The sequence below is a fragment of the Sander vitreus genome, chromosome 20 (genome assembly GCF_031162955.1).
Source record: "Sander vitreus isolate 19-12246 chromosome 20, sanVit1, whole genome shotgun sequence".
Taxonomy (NCBI): Eukaryota; Metazoa; Chordata; class Actinopteri; order Perciformes; family Percidae; genus Sander; species Sander vitreus.
The window spans coordinates 29,741,751-29,761,672 of NC_135874.1; the positions used below are offsets into that span (position 1 = coordinate 29,741,751).

Consider the following 19,922-nt stretch of genomic DNA (forward strand, 5'->3'; position numbering starts at 1 on the left):
ACACACAGCCATTAATGTCTAAACCCTGGCAACTAAAGTCAGTACACCCCCATGGTAGATTCCCATAGAGGCAGGCAGACTTTTATTTTGAAAGGCCAGTTATTTCGTGGATCCAGGATACTATGATCCTGATCATGTTCCCTTGGCCCCCCCATCATCACATACCCTTCGCCATACCCCCCCATCATCACATACCCTTCACCATACCTAGAGATTGGCATGGTTTTATATATATAAATACATGTGTATATATATATATATATATATATATATATATATATATATATATATATATATATATATTTATCATATAAAGATGTATATAAACATGTATATAAATATGAGTCTGTCAGAGAGAGGATCTGTGGAGCAGAATTCCTCTGATCTGGATCCAGGCTGGTGAAGAATCAATAAGTGAAGCTGATATTGGGAGATGATTAAAAGTTTTCCTCTGCGTCTCTCTGATTATTATCGGACTTCACTTCACAGACTTTATTACCACAACCTGCCGAGGCAGGGATTTATTACCCACAATGCCTCTGGCTTCATATCCCGCTCTGAGAGATGAGAGGTCTGAGTGATGGAGGGATGACAGAGGGAGGGGAGGTGGGGGGGGCTCCCAGCATGCCGTGCGGCGGCAGGTGGCTTCTCAAAGGCTCCGCCTCATATCAGCCTTCATCTGCTGTCGCCATGGCAACAGCCTCCGTGGACGGCTGAGCGAAGATGCTTCACATGTTCTGCATGTTTTCTTCTTGTTCAGATTAATGTCTGATGTTAGTAGTAGTTTAATCAGTCATCCTAATAATACCACATACCAATAATTATCTTATAATTAAAGCAAAAGCTTAAATATGGTTTTTATATGAATGTTTTTTGATTTAACTTCCAGTTTTGGTGTCTAAACTTCTCCCTGTGGGCTGATGTTGGATTAAAACTAGAGATGCACCGATCACTACTTCCTAGGCCGATTCCCATTCTGGTTTTTCATTGAGTTTGACCAACCGATACCGATTTCATATTCTCTAACCACTTTACAGCACACACAAATATGTATCTTCTATCTTTTCTTTAATAGAACATTTTACATTTTGCATAGAACATTTTTGAATAGATAATTGATCACTATAAAATAGAACTATATCAATGACTCCTGGTGGGACATTAACACACATCTAAAGTGTGATGTCATGTAAGAACCATTTCCTTCTTTTCACATCCAATATCCAACTAAACAAATGTGATATATTTAGCAAACTAAACTTCTGTATGAAAACAGGGAAAATGCCAATAAAATATTATAAAATAACAAATAAATGAAATATAGCCTTGCAGTATAAAGATATTTCTCAAAACACACACACAGGCCTGTTTGGACGTCAACAGTAACGTTACCTGAAAACAGCGTGGAGTTCCTTTTTTTTTAGCAAGTTTGCTTTATGTGTCATTGTGCATAAATATGAATAATACCAACGGGCATATCTGCTAACGTTAGCTACCAACGGTTACCTCGGAACAATCCAGCAAATAGACGGTACCGCTCATTTTACACAGTTTAACAGCAAAACTAAAGGCTGAGGGAAGATTACTACGTTTTTAATGTTGGTTTGGAGCGCTATGCACCCCCACTAACCTGGAAAGAGTTTTAACCAGTAATGTTAATACAGCGTCTCCTGCAGCGGCCAGCAGGGTGTCAGAGGCAGACGGTAGCTGTAGTGTGTGTGTGTGGTTTTCATGTTCCAGTTTTTCAGCCTCAGAGGGGAGAGAGAGCAGCTGACTGTTGGCCTGAGATCAGTAGAGCAGACGGCTCTGCAGAGTCGTGTATAATTATGACTTTATCATTTCATAAACAGCTGATTGAGCGGCAGTGCGCCGCTGCTACATGCATACTCCCCCAATCTAACCCTAGACTCCCTCTCTCCCCCAGTCTAACCCTAGACTCTCTCTCTCCCCCAATCTAACCCTAGACTCTCTCTCTCTCCCAATCTAACCCTAGACTCCCTCTCTCCCACCCAAACCCTAGACTCCCTCTCTCTACCCAACCCTAGACTCTCTCTCCCAGTCTAACTCCTAGACTCCCCCTCCCCAATCTAACCCTAGACTCACTCTCTCTCCCAATCTAACCCTAGACTCTCTCTCTCTCCCCAATCTAACCCTAGACTCCTCTCTCTCTCCCCAATCTAACCCTCAGACCCTCCCTCTCTCTCTCCCAATCTAACCTCAGACTCCCTCTCTCTCCCCCACTCTAACACTAGACTCCCTCTCTCCCCCAATCTAACCCTAGACTCTCTCTCTCTCCCAATCTAACACTAGACTCCCTCTCTCCCAATCTAACACTAGACTCCCCCTCTCTCCCCCAATCTAACCCTAGACTCCCTCTCTCTCCCAATCTAACCCTAGACTCCCTCTCTCCCAATCTAACACTAGACTCCCTCTCTCTCCCAATCTAACCCTAGACTCCCTCTCTCCCCCAATCTAACCCTAGACTCTCTCTCTCCCAATCTAACCCTAGACTCCCCTCTCTCCCCCAATCTAACCCTAGACTCTCTCTCTCCCCCAATCTAACCCTAGACTCCCTCTCTCTCTCCCAATCTAACCCTAGACTCTCCCTCTCTCTCTCCCAATCTAACCCTAGACTCCCTCTCTCCCCCAATCTAACCCTAGACTCCCTCTCCCCCAGTCTAACCCTAGACTCTCTCTCTCCCAATCTAACCCTAGACTCTCTCTCTCTCCCAATCTAACACTAGACTCTCTCTCTCCCAATCTAACCCTAGACTCCCTCTCTCTCCCAATCTAACACTAGACTCCCTCTCTCTCCCAATCTAACCCTAGACTCCCTCTCTCCCCCAATCTAACCCTAGACTCTCTCTCTCCCCCAATCTAACCCTAGACTCCCTCTCTCCCCCAATCTAACCCTAGTCTCTCTCTCTCTCCCCCAATCTAACCCTAGACTCCCTCTCTCTCCCAATCTAACCCCAGACTCCCTCTCTCCCCAATCTAACCCTCAGACTCTCTCTCTCCCCCAATCTAACCTCAGACTCTCTCTCTCTCTCCCAATCTAACCCTAGACTCCCTCTCTCTCTCCCACCCAACCCCAGACTCTCTCTCCCAATCTAACCCTAGACTCTCTCTCCCAATCTAACCCTAGACTCTCTCCCCCAATCTAACCCTAGACTCCCTCTCTTTCCCAATCTAACCCTAGACTCTCTCTCCCAATCTAACCCTAGACTCCCTCTCTCCCAATCTAACCCTAGACTCCCTCTCTCCCCCAATCTAACCCTAGACTCTCTCTCTCCCAATCTAACCCTAGTCTCTCTCTCTCTCTCCCAATCTAACCCTAGACTCCCTCTCTCCCCCAATCTAACCCTAGACTCTCCTCTCTCCCAATCTAACCCTAGACTCTCCCTCTCCCAATCTAACCCCTAGACTCCTCTCTCTCTCCCAATCTAACCCTAGACTCTCTCCCCCAATCTAACCCTAGACTCCCTCTCTCTTTCCCAATCTAACCCTAGACTCTCTCTCCCAATCTAACCCTAGACTCCCTCCCTTTCCCAATCTAACCCTAGACTCCCTCTCTCTCCCAATCTAACCCTAGACTCCCTCTCTCCCAATCTAACCCTAGACTCCCTCTCCCAATCTAACCCTAGACTCCCTCTCCCAGTCTATACCTAACCCTATACGTTTTAACTCCAACCTAACTCGGCAGAACTTCATATGTTCTGGATGGTTTTATTTTAGAGAAGTATACAAGGTAACCTCCTTTACCTCCTTTTTCTGATCTGCCTGCCACTCGATACATAGCATCTTCAGATAGCTCTTACAAAAGTATATCAAAAGAATTATGATTGGTTAAAAAATATGCAAATGACGAACAAAGTTTTGTAGCTAGCAACCAAACACAAATGTTAGCATATCTCGGCCAAAGTAAATGCAATCAATGCAAAGATTCATGTTTGCCGTGCCACTCTGAGGCTCTGAACCAAATTATATATCAATCTATCTGCCATTAGGGGGCGCTCTGATCAAAGTAGACACGTTTTTGTCCGTAACTCAATGAATGTAAATGGGACATTTGCAGTTGTAATTTACTACAGACCTTTCAGCTAACTCACTGGCATATTTTCCTGAAGGTTTTCCTTGCCACCGCCACGCTTTAGCTTCTGCAGACTTGTAGTTATTTATATATATCTGCGTTATTTTTTCTCAGATTAATTAATCGAAATGATTGCGTTATTTTGACAGCCCTAATATATATAATATATATATATATATATATATATATATATATATATATATATATATATATATACACATGTATTTATATATATAAAACCATGCCAATCTCTAGGTATGGTGAAGGGTATGTGATGATGGGGGTATATAATATATATATAATGTGTGTGTGTGTGTGTATATACAGTTAGACACCCCCCCTGGCCCTGATTGGTGCATCTGAACAGTTAGACACCCCCCTGGCCCTGATTGGTGCATCTGAACAGTTAGACACCCCCCTGGCCCTGATTGGTGCATCTGAACAGTTAGACACCCCCCCTGGCCCTGATTGGTGCATCTGAACAGTTAGACACCCCCCTGGCCCTGATTGGTGCATCTGAACAGGGAGCACTCCAGGCTGTAGGTGGAGCCAGAGGAGCTGGTTTTATTTTAAATGACCTGCTTCATGTAGTTCTACTAGAACATACCAGACTGATGTCATGAATTGGCGTATGTATGACACGCCAATTGGTATGCTATTATTGGCGTGTTATCAAGACGCATACTCACTTTGTAACGTGTTTATTAACGCCGTTTGGCCTCCATTGACTTACATTACCTTGTGATTGCGTGTGAATTGACGCCGTAGTGAGTAGTCTGGGGGGAGGATGGGTCAAACACAGGACTTTCACCCAGGAGACCGGGGATCAGGTCCCGCGTGACACGTTTCCTAAACCCAACCGTAGCCTCGCAATAACACGCCACGTGGCTTTAGAAAGTGCCGTGTATGTTTACGCAAAGTCATGATGTCACGTTGAACAGAGGGTCTGTTGCAGCAAATATGACAGAAAGTTAGTTTTATAAGTCTTACCTACTGCACCTTTAATCCCCCCGGGAGCCACCGTAGGAACCGCCTGAGAAGTGGGTTCTCCGCTGTCTCCGTTTCTCTCCAGCTTCATCGCCTCCAGGCACCTCCATCTTTTACGTTACGTTACAGTTCGACACATTACAGTACATTACAGTACAGTACATTACATTACAGTACATGACATTACGTTACAGTTACATTACAGTACATGACATTAAACTACATTACAGTACATTACAGTACATTACAGTACAATACATTATGTTACAGTTACATTACAGTACAGTACATTACAGTAGTACAGTACATTAAAGTACATTACAGTAAATTACAGTTACATTACAGTACAGTACATTACAGTAGTACAGTACATTAAAGTACATTACAGTACAGTACATTACATTACAGTACATTACATTACGTTACAGTTACATTACAGTACAGTACATTACAGTAGTACAGTACATTAAAGTACATTACAGTACAGTACATTACATTACAGTACATTACAGTACATTACATTAGTTATACTGTTAGCATATATATACTAACAGTCAGTATATATACTAACAAACAGTATATATACTAACAGACAGTATATATACTAACAAACAGTATATATACTAACAGTCAGTATATATACTAACAAACAGTATATATACTAACAGACAGTATATATACTAACAGACAGTATATCTCCTGACAGAGTAACTAATGACAGGATGTCTTCAGACCCCCCCACTATTAACCCCACATCTTTGCAGCTTCAGCGCTCTGCTGCCGCTAACCCTCCGGGCGCCGCCATCTTTTAACACTCCCCCCTCTACGGTAACACCTTAATCCCGCCTCGCCGCCGCTTGCTGGAAGATGTTTCCAACGGCAGCGTAATCCCCAGAGGAGCTGGAGAAGAGAGAGAGCACTCCACGCTGGAGGATCCCCCCCCACCGCTCTCATCCCTCGCTCCCCCCACCGCTCTCATCCCTCGCTCCCTCGCTCCCTCGCCTCATCTCTCAGGGATTATCTGCCACTGCCGCAGCCGGGGCTGCTGGGAAATATTAGAAACCACAGCTGCTGCTGCTGCAGGTTATTGAGCTAATAATGACGGGTTATTACAAGTTATTAAAGAGGAAGGTTGCCGGTTTGATTCCCTCAGACGCAGAAGACTTTCTGTTTTACACAGAAACAAGAAAGAAAGAAACCAAAGCACCGACGCAGCACAAGAATTACAGATCTTAATTCTAAAGGCGACAAATGTTTAAAAAAAATGGCAAAAACTTCAAGAAAAGAGACAAAAACGTCAACTAAAGTAACAAAAACTACAATTTTTGTTGTATTAAGCAAGAAACAAGCTGTAATGTAACCGACTACATTATGGGATGGATCCCTACAGAGATAGAGCTTTTAGTTAAAGAGTAAGATCATTTTAGTTTAACATGAAACAGCCCCGAAATCACCATCACCAAACCCACCAGACTCCATGTAAATAATCAGGACTTTTAGCGTGTATAGAGCCAGCATATCTCCACCAGACTCCATGTAAATAATCAGGACTTTTAGCGTGTATAGAGCCAGCATATTTCCACCAGACTCCATGTAAATAATCAGGACTTTTAGCGTGTATAGAGCCAGCATATCTCCACCAGACTCCATGTAAATAATCAGGACTTTTAGCCTGTATAGAGCCAGCATATCTCCACCAGACTCCATCTAAATAATCAGGACTTTTAGCGTGTATAGAGCCAGCATATCTCCACATGTAAATGGGTGAATTAAGGGTTTATTTCAACCAAACCAGAGTGGTGATTGTTGGAACAGTGGAAAAATTAACCAAGACGGCTTTTGGTAGTTTGATTTAGTTTCTTTCCACTTTGAATGAAGTGTGTTTTACGATGATAAAAGTCCTGATTATTTACATGGAGTCTGGTGGTGTTTAGCAACAACCATTTCTAACACTTTATTATCATCACCTGTTAAACGCGAGATTGTTTTAAGGAAGCTGGTGATGTCATCAGTGATTTCATCATCAATAATAACTATCTGATGTGTATTTCGGTTTTCTTTGCAGTATAAACGTCTCGAACAGGAAGTGATGCGGGAGAGAGAGCAGAGGGCGAGCGAGGTAAACATATATATACCCACACACACACACACACACACACCTACACGTATACACACACACACACACACACACACACACACACACACAAACAGACACACTCTGCATATTAACTGGAGGTCTCTGTGTTGAATGGCGTTGATGGGATGTCTGCTCAGTCGTCATGACAACCTGCCCCGGAGGCGCTGCAGCGTGTTTGCCAACAACTTGTTATTCTAACAGGGTCGCTGTGTGTGTCTGTGTTTGTGTGTGTGTGTGTGTGTGTGTGTGTCTGTCTGTCTGTGTGTGTGTGTGAGTGTGTGTGTGTGTGTGTGTGTGTCTGTGAGTGTGTGAGTGTGTGTGTGTGAGTGTGTGTCTGAGTGAGTGTGTGTGTGTGTCTGTGTGTCTGTGAGTGTGTGTGTGTGTGTGTGTGTGTCTGTGTGTGTGTGTGTGTGTGTGAGTGTGTGTCTGAGTGAGTGTGTGTGTGTGTGTGTCTGTGTGTGTGTGTGAGTGTGTGTCTGTGAGTGTGTGTGTCTGTGAGTGTGTGAGTGTGTGTGTGTGAGTGTGTGTCTGAGTGAGTGTGTGTGTGTGTCTGTGTGTCTGTGAGTGTGTGTGTGTGTGTGTGTGTGTGTGTGTGTGTGTGTGTGAGATTGTGTGTGTATGTTTTAAACTGTGATGCGAAGTATCAATGGACTGTCTGCATCTAGGACTGCAGCTACCGATTATTTTCGTTGCTGGCTCGGACCCTTTACCCTACATTTTCGGGGAAACAATACAGATTAACGCCGCCTGCTGCTATGGAGACGTATTACGTCTCGTGCACGTGCAGAGAGCGTACGCCTCAGTGTGTTTTGAGGCATTATTTTTGACCTCAGGGACCCGACTGATCAGTCCGACTGACTTTACTGCCAACGGTTGGCCGTCTGGTCGGCGTGTAACGCCGTCTGGTTGGTGTGTAACGGCCGTCTGGTCGGTGTGTAACGGCCGTCTGGTCGGTGTGTAACGGCCGTCCGGTCGGTGTGTAACGGCCGTCTGGTCGGCGTGTAACGGCCGTCTGGTCGGCGTGTAACGGCCGTCTGGTCAATCTTCAATCAGCAGCCAAAAAAACAATAGTAATATACTATCTGGTATATAGTAATGTACTGAGTAGCTGGTATATAGTAATGTACTGAGTAGCTGGTATATAGTAATGTACTGAGTAGCTGGTATATAGTAATGTACTGAGTGCTGAGGCTAACGTCACGTTTTGAGTGGATGGCGAGCGCCAGCCTGTCTCATTAACTGCTGATCACTGGACGTCAGTGAGGAATCTACATTATTTAGGAGTTACTGAACACTAGATGGACTCTGGATATCAGCATACAGTTTTAGGACTGGGTTGTTTGTATGGTGTTTTTGACTGTTTTTGTCATTTGGGACATTGTCCACCCTCTTTTCTGTCCAGGAGATTTGTTATGTTCCTTATTAGAGAAACATAAAGGTTAAATGTCCTGCTGTGGCGTCCAGTTTTTGGACCGTTTAGTTTAACTGCAGAAGCAAAGTGTTAGTGTTACATCTCAGTTAGTTCGGGACCTGGAGGAATGGTGCAATAATGACAGAGTCACACGTTGTTCTTTTACTTTACTTACTTTGGTTACAGTAAATGAATAATAAACAATTACAAATCTTAAATCAAGCTCATAAAGTCACTTTCTTTGCATTCATTTGATTCCCAGTTAAGATCCTCTGGTAAGAATACATTCATACAGGTTTTAATCAAGATGTGGACCCTGATCCTATGATTGGTATTTTTGGGATAGCACCACTGGGCTCTAACTCACTACTGCTCCATCAGAAGTACTGGTCTTTTCATCTTTGCTGGCTGGGCGACTCCTCCTTTTGCAGTGGAGATCAGCTAACCTGCTGTCATTCTATTACTCCGCTGGGTGACCGATGTTACGGCACATCTTAAATTAGAAATGCTCCCTCGGGGCTCAGATAACAAATTTCAGACCTAGCATATAAATGTATATCTATGCCCTGCATCCCCCCTTTCGTTTTTTATTTTTTCTTCCTCCTCTCATTATGCCTTATTTCATTATTTCTTTGTTGTCATGCATTTTATTTTTCACATCTAATTTAATGTATATTGCATCAATATTGGTTTTCCATTACTTTCCAGTTGCTTGGAAACCCAATAAGATAATTTCACTAATAAGATCCTCTGGTCAGAACGGCTTTCCATTGTTAATATGAACTTAAAAACTGTTCTCAAATGCAAAATAATAGCATTTTATTCATGTGATGAACGTGATTAATCGTGATTAACTAAAGAAATGTTGCGATTAATCCCGATTAAAAAAATGAATCGTTTGACAGCCCTAAAATATTTCAATGCGTCTGATTTCCAACACAAGTCTGTTTCCTATAATGGGTTCATTTAGTGAATGTTTTCAGTGATTAATTGATTCCATCGTTGATGGCGAACTGATTTCAGAGTTTTGTGTCTTCCTCCAGCAGCTCCGACTGCATCTGTTTTCTGCTGAAATATATTCAATTTTGTTATTAATGTTTCACTCGCTGAAGTCTCTTAATGAGTCCGGGGGCTCCAAGGGGATTACAGCCGGCAGACATGTTTAATTTCCCACAGAAACACCAGCAGCTGCCATCACAGACACACGCCAAGAACGCGTCACAGACACACACGCCACAGACACACACGCCAAGAACGCGTCACAGACACACACGCCACAGACACACACGCCAAGAACGCGTCACAGACACACACGCCACAGACACACACGCCAAGAACGCGTCACAGACACACACGCCACAGACACACACACCAAGAACGCGTCAGACACACACGCCAAGAACGCGTCACAGACACACACGCCACCGACACACACGCCAAGAACGCGTCACAGACACACACGCCACCGACACACACGCCAAGAACGCGTCACAGACACACGCCACCGACACACACGCCAAGAACGCGTCAGACACACACGCCAAGAACGCATCACAGACACACACACACCAAGAATGCGTCAGACACACACGCCACCGACACACACACCAAGACGCATCAGACACACACGCCACAGACACACACGCCAAGAACGCGTCATAGACACACACGCCAAGAACGCATCATACACACACGCCACAGACACACACGCCACAGACACACACGCCAAGAATGCGCCAGACACACACGCCACCGACACACACGCCAAGAATGCGTCAGACACACACGCCACCGACACACACGCCAAGAACGCGTCATAGACACACACGCCACCGACACACACGCCAAGAATGCGTCAGACACACACGCCACCGACACACCCGCCAAGAACGCGTCATAGACACACACGCCACAGACACACACACCAAGAACGCGTCAGACACACACGCCACAGACACACACGCCAAGAACGCGTCATAGACACACACGCCAAGAACGCGTCATAGACACACACACCAAGAATGCGTCAGACACACACGCCACCGACACACACGCCAAGAACGCGTCATAGACACACACGCCACAGACACACACACAAGAACGCATCAGACACACACGCCACCGACACACCGCCAAGAACGCGTCATAGACACACACGCCACAGACACACACCAAGAATGCGTCAGACACACACGCCACAGACACACGCCAAGAACGCGTCATAGACACACACACCAAGAATGCGTCAGACACACACGCCACCGACACACACACCAAGAACGCATCAGACACACACACCACCGACACACACGCCAAGAACGCGTCATAGACACACACGCCACAGACACACACGCCAAGAACGCGTCATAGACACACACGCCACAGACACACACACCAAGAATGCGTCAGACACACACGCCACCGACACACACACCAAGAACGCATCAGACACACACGCCACCGACACACACGCCAAGAATGCGTCAGACACACACGCCACAGACACACACGCCAAGAACGCGTCAGACACACACGCCACAGACACACACGCCAAGAATGCGTCAGACACACACGCCACCGACACACACGCCAAGAATGCGTCAGACACACACGCCACAGACACACACGCCAAGAATGCGTCAGACACACACGCCACCGACACACACGCCAAGAACGCGTCATAGACACACACGCCACAGACACACACACCAAGAATGCGTCAGACACACACGCCACAGACACACACGCCAAGAACGCAGTCATAGACACACACGCCAAGAACGCATCACCGACACACACACCACCGACACACACGCCAAGAACGCGGCAGACACACACGCCACAGACACACACGCCAAGAACGCATCACCGACACACACACCACCGACACACACGCCAAGAACGCGGCAGACACACACGCCACAGACACACAAGCCAAGAACGCGTCAGACACACACGCCACAGACACACACGCCAAGAACGCGCCACAGACACACACGCCAAGAACGCATCACAGACACACACACACCAAGAACGCATCACAGACACACACGCCACAGACACACACGCCAAGAACGCGTCAAACACACAAGCCACAGACACACACGCCAAGAACGCGTCAGACACACACGCCACAGACACACACGCCAAGAACGCGTCAGACACACACGCCACAGACACACACGCCAAGAACGCGTCACACACACACGCCACAGACACACACGCACACAGACACACACGCCAAGAACGCGCCAGACACACACGCCACCGACACACACGCCAAGAACGCGTCACAGACACACACGCCACAGACACACGCCAAGAACGCGCCACAGACACACACGCCACAGACACACACGCCACAGACACACACACCAAGAACGCGCACAGACACACCGCCAAGAACGCGCACAGACACACACGCCACAGACACACACGCCAAGAACGCGTCACAGACACACACGCCACAGACACACACGCCACAGACACACACACCAAGAACGCGCCACAGACACACACGCCAAGAACGCGCCAGACACACACACCAAGAACGCGTCACAGACACACACGCCAAGAACGCGCCACAGACACACACGCCACAGACACACACGCCAAGAACGCGTCACAGACACACACGCCACAGACACACACGCCAAGAACGCGTCACAGACACACACGCCACAGACACACGCCAAGAACGCGTCAGACACACACGCCACAGACACACACGCCAAGAACGCGTCACAGACACACACGCCACCGACACACACGCCAAGAACGCGTCACAGACACACACGCCACCGACACACACGCCAAGAACGCGTCACAGACACACACGCCACCGACACACACGCCAAGAACGCGTCACAGACACACACGCCACCGACACACACGCCAAGAACGCGTCACAGACACACACGCCACAGACACACACGCCAAGAACGCGTCACAGACACACACGCCACAGACACACACGCCAAGAACGCGTCACAGACACACACGCCACAGACACACACGCCACAGACACACACACCCAGAACGCGCCACAGACACACACGCCAAGAACGCGCCAGACACACACACCAAGAACGCGCCACAGACACACGCCAAGAACGCGTCACAGACACACACGCCACAGACACACACGCCAAGAACGCGTCACAGACACACACGCCACCGACACACACGCCAAGAACGCGACACAGACACACACGCCACAGACACACGCCAAGAACGCGTCAGACACACAAGCCACAGACACACACGCCAAGAACGCGCCACAGACACACACGCCAAGAACGCATCACAGACACACACACACCAAGAACGCATCACAGACACACACGCCACAGACACACACGCCAAGAACGCTGCCAGACACACACGCCACAGACACACACGCCAAGAACGCGCCACCGACACACACGCCAAGAACGCGACACAGAGACGCCAGAAACACCGTCACAGACAGACACAGAGACGCCAGAAACACCGTCATATCATAAATCCTGAAAACATCAAACAGAACTTCAGTGGTGTGTCAGCTGACCGAGGGGGGCTGAATTTGGGGGCTAATTTGGGGTGAACTGGCACTTTAACTCCTCATGTTAAAGGTCAGAGTCCCCCCCCCCCTGTGATTGGCCGGCGCGTGGCGGTAAAGGTCGGCTCCCTGATCCTCTCATTATGAAATTATTCTGATTATAATATTTATTAATAAGTCGACGGGAGAAGACACATATTGACTCTCAGCGTTTGGTTTCTCTTTTGATGTTTCACTTTAAAGTCCAGAGGCCATTAGCATAAAGGAGGGCGGGGGGGGGGGTCAGGGTCCGCCCGCTAATCCCTCAGATCAGCTCAGAGAGACTTCCACAGACTGGGGGACCTTCAGGTCACCTAAACCTCCAACAAAGTCACAACAACGCTGAAGAAATCCACAAAAACGCAATTATTATGATTAGTATATTATTACTATTACTACTTTTATTATATATATTATATATATGTTGGAGTATTTCTATAAACGGTGTAAACAACAGATGTGTCCTCTTATCTTAAAGAACAAACATTACATGTTTAAAACTATTCACATGTCAAAATGACTACATAAATAAATAGTGGGCGGGGTTTCTACATGCTGTAATAGTAAAAATATGAACTCACTGTCAACAGTCATTACATCACGGACCAGCCTCTCTGTGGCTAGGCTAGCTCGGCTAGCGATGGATTCCACATCAATCAAAAACAAAAATATATCGGAGGAAAATAGGAAATCATAATCGAGAAAGGACGTATTTGTTTCAACGCCGCTGGCCTGTCGACATGTTTGATCTGCAGCGAGAAATGTAATATTGATTGTATGTTTTCTGAAGAGTAGCAGAGCAGCTCGAAGGCCTTTCACCGTCACACTGACTTCATTTCTCTTTTTGGTCAAAAATGGCTCTTTTGATCAGACTGATCTCATAAAAATGGACTATGTATGAAGAAGCATACTCACTTTGTAACGTGTTCATCAACGCCGTTTGGCCTCCATTGACTTACATTTCCTTGTGATTGTGTGTGAATTGACGCCGTAGAGAGTAGTATGAAAGGGAGGTTGGTCGGGGGGGTCCCACGTGTCACGTTTCATAAACCCAACCGTAGCTTTCATCTCGCGATAACACGCCACGTGGCGATACGCCCGCTGTATACAGCGTAGACATAACACACGGATAGCTCAAAATGCGTACAGATAACACGCCACTTTGCTTAAAGTGCTCATATTCTGCTCATTTTCAGGTTCATAATAGTATTTAGAGGTTGTACCAGAACAGGTTTACATGGTTTAATTACCAAAAAACTGCATATTTTAGTTGTACTGCTCATTGCTGCAGCTCCTCTTTTCACCCTGTGTTCAGCTCTCTGTTTTAGCTACAGAGTGAGACCTCTCACTGCTGGAACATCTTTGTTGGCAGTCGCACATGCTCAGTAGCTAGGTAAGGACTACAGGCTCAGTAGCTAGGTAAGGACTACACGCTCAGTAGCTAGGTAAGGACTACACGCTCAGTAGCTAGGTAAGGACTACACGCTCAGTAGCTAGGTAAGGACTAGACGCTCAGTAGCTAGGTAAGGACTACACGCTCAGTAGCTAGGTAAGGACTACACGCTCAGTAGCTAGGTAAGGACTACACGCTCAGTAGCTAGGTAAGGACTACACGCTCAGTAGCCAGGTAAGGACTACACGCTCAGTAGCTAGGTAAGGACCACACGCTCAGTAGCTAGGTAAGGACTACACGCTCAGTAGCTAGGTATGACTACACGCTCAGTAGCTAGGTAAGGACTACACGCTCAGTAGCCAGGTATGACCACACGCTCAGTAGCTAGGTAAGGACTACACGCTCAGTAGCTAGGTAAGGACTACACGCTCAGTAGCTAGGTAAGGACTACACGCTCAGTAGCTAGGTAAGGACTACACGCTCAGTAGCTAGGTAAGGACTACACGCTCAGTAGCTAGGTAAGGACTACACGCTCAGTAGCTAGGTAAGGACTACACGCTCAGTAGCTAGGTAAGAACTGGACGCTCAGTAGCTAGGTAAGGACTACATGCTCAGTAGCTAGGTAAGGACTACACGCTCAGTAGCTAGGTAAGGACTACACGCTCAGTAGCTAGGGTAGCTAGGTAAGGACTATACGCTCAGTAGCTAGGTAAGGACTACACGCTCAGTAGCTAGGTAAGGACTACATGCTCAGTAGCTAGGTAAGGACTACACGCTCAGTAGCTAGGTAAGGACTACACGCTCAGTAGCTAGGTAAGGACTACACGCTCAGTAGCTAGGTAAGGACTACATGCTCAGTAGCTAGGTAAGGACTACACGCTCAGTAGCTAGGTAAGGACTACACGCTCAGTAGCTAGGTAAGGACTACACGCTCAGTAGCTAGGTAAGGACTACACGCTCAGTAGCTAGGTAAGGACTACACGCTCAGTAGCTAGGGTAGCTAGGTAAGGACTACACGTTCAGTAGCTAGGTAAGGACTACACGTTCAGTAGCTAGGTAAGGACTACACACTCAGTAGCTAGGTAAGGACTACACGTTCAGTAGCTAGGTAAGGACTACACGTTCAGTAGCTAGGTAAGGACTACACACTCAGTAGCTAGGTAAGGACTACATGCTCAGTAGCTAGGGTAGCTAGGTAAGGACTACACGTTCAGTAGCTAGGTAAGGACTACATGCTCAGTAGCTAGGTAAAGACTACATGAGCTAGCTAGCTGTTTCTCCAACTTCAGTAGAACAAGGCAGGATTAGCTGGGAGACTTCTTCTAAACGAGGGACCACTTCCACCTTTGTGTGAATACCTGCAGAACAGGGACATGGAAGTAGTTCTTTTGGAGATTAGGGTGAACTAGTGTGTTGTAGCAGTGTTTTGCCATTGAGAACGAGCTAGCATGCTAACGGTTAGCCCCCTAGCCCCCTCGTCTCAGCTAGTGACGTAGAAAGCCGTGCAGATGTTGACCAGCTGACCCGGAGACTGAAGACAGGACACATTCAGAAACCGTATCTCACTCAGAACAGCATGGAGGGTTATCAACGTCTGTATGAAGCACCAGAGACACAAAATAACTCCCCAAATCCCAGAAAAAGAGATGTTTTCATAATATGGACACTTTAAGAAAGTGGCGTGTATGTTTACGTGAAGTCATGATGTCATGTTGCTTTTGATAGTAAATGTTTCTGACCCCTGAACTAGGACGTTTAGACCCATTTGAACCCATTCAGCTCTAACTACTACTACATGTGGGATTATTCTCTACTAGCTAACGTGGACGGGATGTTTTATGCTCTCATTACTCCGGCTCTCTTTCCTTCCCACAATGCACCTGGAGCTCTGCTGTCTCAGTGAAGCATATAATCCTCATTATGAAGTGTATTGACACTCGTGTTGGTTAATTAGCCAATTAGGTAATTAATCCTTTATTTAAAGAGCCTCAGGGGATCAGACGAGCAGTCAAATGTTTAATATCAAGTTAAGATCCACCGGTCTGATGAACACAGCCAGCCTTCTTCATCTTCATCTTCATCTTCATCAGTGGACCCAAACTGAGTCTCTGGATGTTTTCACAGAGCCGTGATCCAGAATGAAAAGCTGCAGAATTTAGAGGGTGGAGATGTGTTAACATCTGGAGTTTTCTTTAGATTAGTTTTTTAGACTCTGTGTTACCCTGAACGCATCATTAGTTCTGCCTTCACAGACTGTGTTACCCTGAACGCATCATTAGTTCTGCCTTCACAGACTGTGTTACCCTGAACACATCATTAGTTCTGCCTTCACAGACTGTGTTACCCTGAACGCATCATTAGTTCTGCCTTCACAGACTGTGTTACCCTGAACGCATCATTAGTTCTGCCTTCACAGACTGTGTTACCCTGAACGCATCATTAGTTCTGCCTTCACAGACTGTGTTACCCTGAACGCATCATTAGTTCTGCCTTCACAGACTGTGTTACCCTGAACACATCATTAGTTCTGCCTTCACAGACTGTGCCTGAGCATCATTAGTTCTGCCTTCACAGACTGTTACCCTGAACGCATCATTAGTTCTGCCTTCACAGACTGTGTTACCCTGAACGCATCATTAGTTCTGCCTTCAGACTGTGTTACCCTGAAACGATCAGTTCGTGCCTTTCACAGACTGCTACCTGAACGCATCATTAGTTCTGCCTTCACAGACTGTGTTACCCTGAACACATCATTAGTTCTGCCTTCACAGACTGTGTTACCCTGAACACATCGTTAATGTGTGTGCCTTTGTTTTTGTCCAATCAGATGGAGCTGCTGAGGCGTCAGAGAGAAAGGGGCGGAGCCCTGGAGGACGGACGTTGGCTGGAGGCGGAGCTCCAGCTGCTACGAGCCAATCACAGGTCAGACATTGAAAAGTTTAAATAATCCGTTTATTTGTATCGGACCTTTGCAAAATGATAGTTACAAAGTGCTTTGACAGAGGACCACCAGCTATCTATGATAGTAGCAGAAAACAGAAGATAGGACAGCTTTACTGTCGAAAAAAGGAACAAAAACTTTAAAGATTGCTCCCAACATGTTGAAAAGAAGGTAGGTGGTGTCAAAAAGCTGCTGACCAGCACAAAGCATTGTTGGTAGAAACCCAGATATATAGAGGTACAACTGCCTTGTAACTCAAACACATTCAAATGTTTGAAATCCATCAGCCAATTAATTGATTATAATAGTACTATTTTATGAGTAATGTATCAAAAATCTCACGTCTCCTCCCTGCAGTACTCCAAAGTACCCGTAGGGGTACACATACACACATTTGAGAACCACTGCTTTAACCCAAGCGGGTAAGCAAGCATCCTGAAAGCGTACCTCCTATGGCGCCATTTTGTTGCTACCAATGACTAATGTTAACTATCATTTTAGTGATCAATAATGAGCCTGTGTCTATGTTATCTCCTTACATATACCTACGCTCTCCGTCTCTGCTAGATTGGGAATGATTGAGATTTCTCTTGGCACAGCTACCAGAAGACTTCCAACTTTCAGACAGGTTGCTCACGTCACATCTACGTCTTCAAGCTCAGTTGGAGGCTGCTCAGTAACGCTCAGCCATCACCGGGATGAAGTCTCGGTTGAAGTCTACGGCGTCGCTGTGTCCGTTCTTTAACTGTCTATGATTTAGCTGGTCGAGATGCTTAGCTCTGTTCCACAACACGTAACGTTAGAAAAGAGACTTAACAGATAACTGTTCCATAAACAGAATGAAATGACCAGGTGATAGGGTAACAAGACAATAACAAAAGACGATGAGAAGAAGGCAATATATACGTATACTGCTCATAAATGAAGTATTTCTGTCTAGAATGTGTCGGGATACCGTGGGTCTACGTTACTGGTTGAGGGATGACAGACAGACAGGACAGGTTTGAATCAAGCTTTATTTAAAATGAACATGCAGCACAATCAACGTTAACGCTGACGGAGTTCACACAGAGGCATCTTACTAAAATATTCATATCAAACACAAACACCATATTAATACGTTTATTGATCATATTTCAGCGCAGAAATGTGGTTTACATATTCCCAGAATCAACAGGATCTCCTTTCTGCTTGACGCGTCACTCACACGGCCAATAAGGAGACAGAGATGACGCGTCACTCACGCAGCCAATAAGGAGACAGAGATGACGCGTCACTCACGCAGCCAATAAGGAGACAGAGATGACGCGTCACTCACACGGCCAATAAGGAGACAGAGATGACGCGTCACTCACGGCCAATAAGGAGACAGAGATGACGCGTCACTCACACGGCCAATAAGGAGACAGAGATGACGCGTCACTCACACGGCCAATAAGGAGACAGAGATGACGCGTCACTCACGCGGCCAATAAGGAGACAGAGATGACGCGTCACTCACGCAGCCAATAAGGAGACAGAGATGACGCGTCACTCACACAGCCAATAAGGAGACAGAGATGACGCGTCACTCACACGGCCAATAAGGAGACAGAGATGATAGCACACATCCTGTAAAGCTCCATATGCAGTTTATATTACAAATAGTATTATGCAGTATATGTTATATATAATAGTATCAGTTGTTATTGAGTCTGTGATGAAACTAGAGCCACAGACAAACACTTGCATGAATACACAAAGCATTGTTAAAATATGTATGTATATATATGTATATATATATATATATATATATATATATATATATATATATATATATATATACACAAAATGTCTAAAAAAAAGAAGAAAGAAGATTTAAAACGTGAGAAAAAGTGTCGACTAATTTTAGTTTTAAATTTGGATCCAGAAGAACAGGAAGTTTTAGGTTGACGGGCGACAACACGGGGGGGCGACAACTTCACAACAAACATCACAATCATAAAGATTTCGGACATTAAGGCAAATACTTGGTGTATTTACAAGTATTCTGTTTAAATATTGAAAGGAGGCATTATCTAACGCTAACTTTTGGTGAATGTAGAAGAGCTCTACAGCCAGAGAGGAGTACAATACACGATTCCTTCCTCCAGTCTGAAAGTACACATGTATATGTATGTATCAGTAAATTCAGATTTTCAGACATTTATTTTACTACACTTTGTCTGTTTACACTTTGACGCCAACGGTCGCGGCCCAAAACACCAAAGAGGGAACCCAGAGCACCCCAAATCTCTCTAGATGGGTTTAGATTGGGATGAGTTGAAAGTGATGCCAAAGGGGGGGCGAGTTAAATCTCTCCGTGGACGGGATTACACTGGGATGGGTTGAAAACATCTGGTCCA

At 45.9% G+C, this 19,922-nt stretch overlaps 1 protein-coding gene across 1 annotated transcript in view; it reads left to right on the forward strand.

Moving 5' to 3' along the window:
- mipol1 (mirror-image polydactyly 1) overlaps nt 1-19,922 on the forward strand; it is an 83,796-nt gene that overhangs the window by 37,928 nt on the left and 25,946 nt on the right. The window contains exons 10-11 of the mRNA XM_078276789.1: nt 7,143-7,196; nt 17,425-17,519. Coding sequence (XP_078132915.1) covers nt 7,143-7,196; nt 17,425-17,519 — 149 coding nt within the window. The remainder of the gene's footprint in view (nt 1-7,142; nt 7,197-17,424; nt 17,520-19,922) is intronic.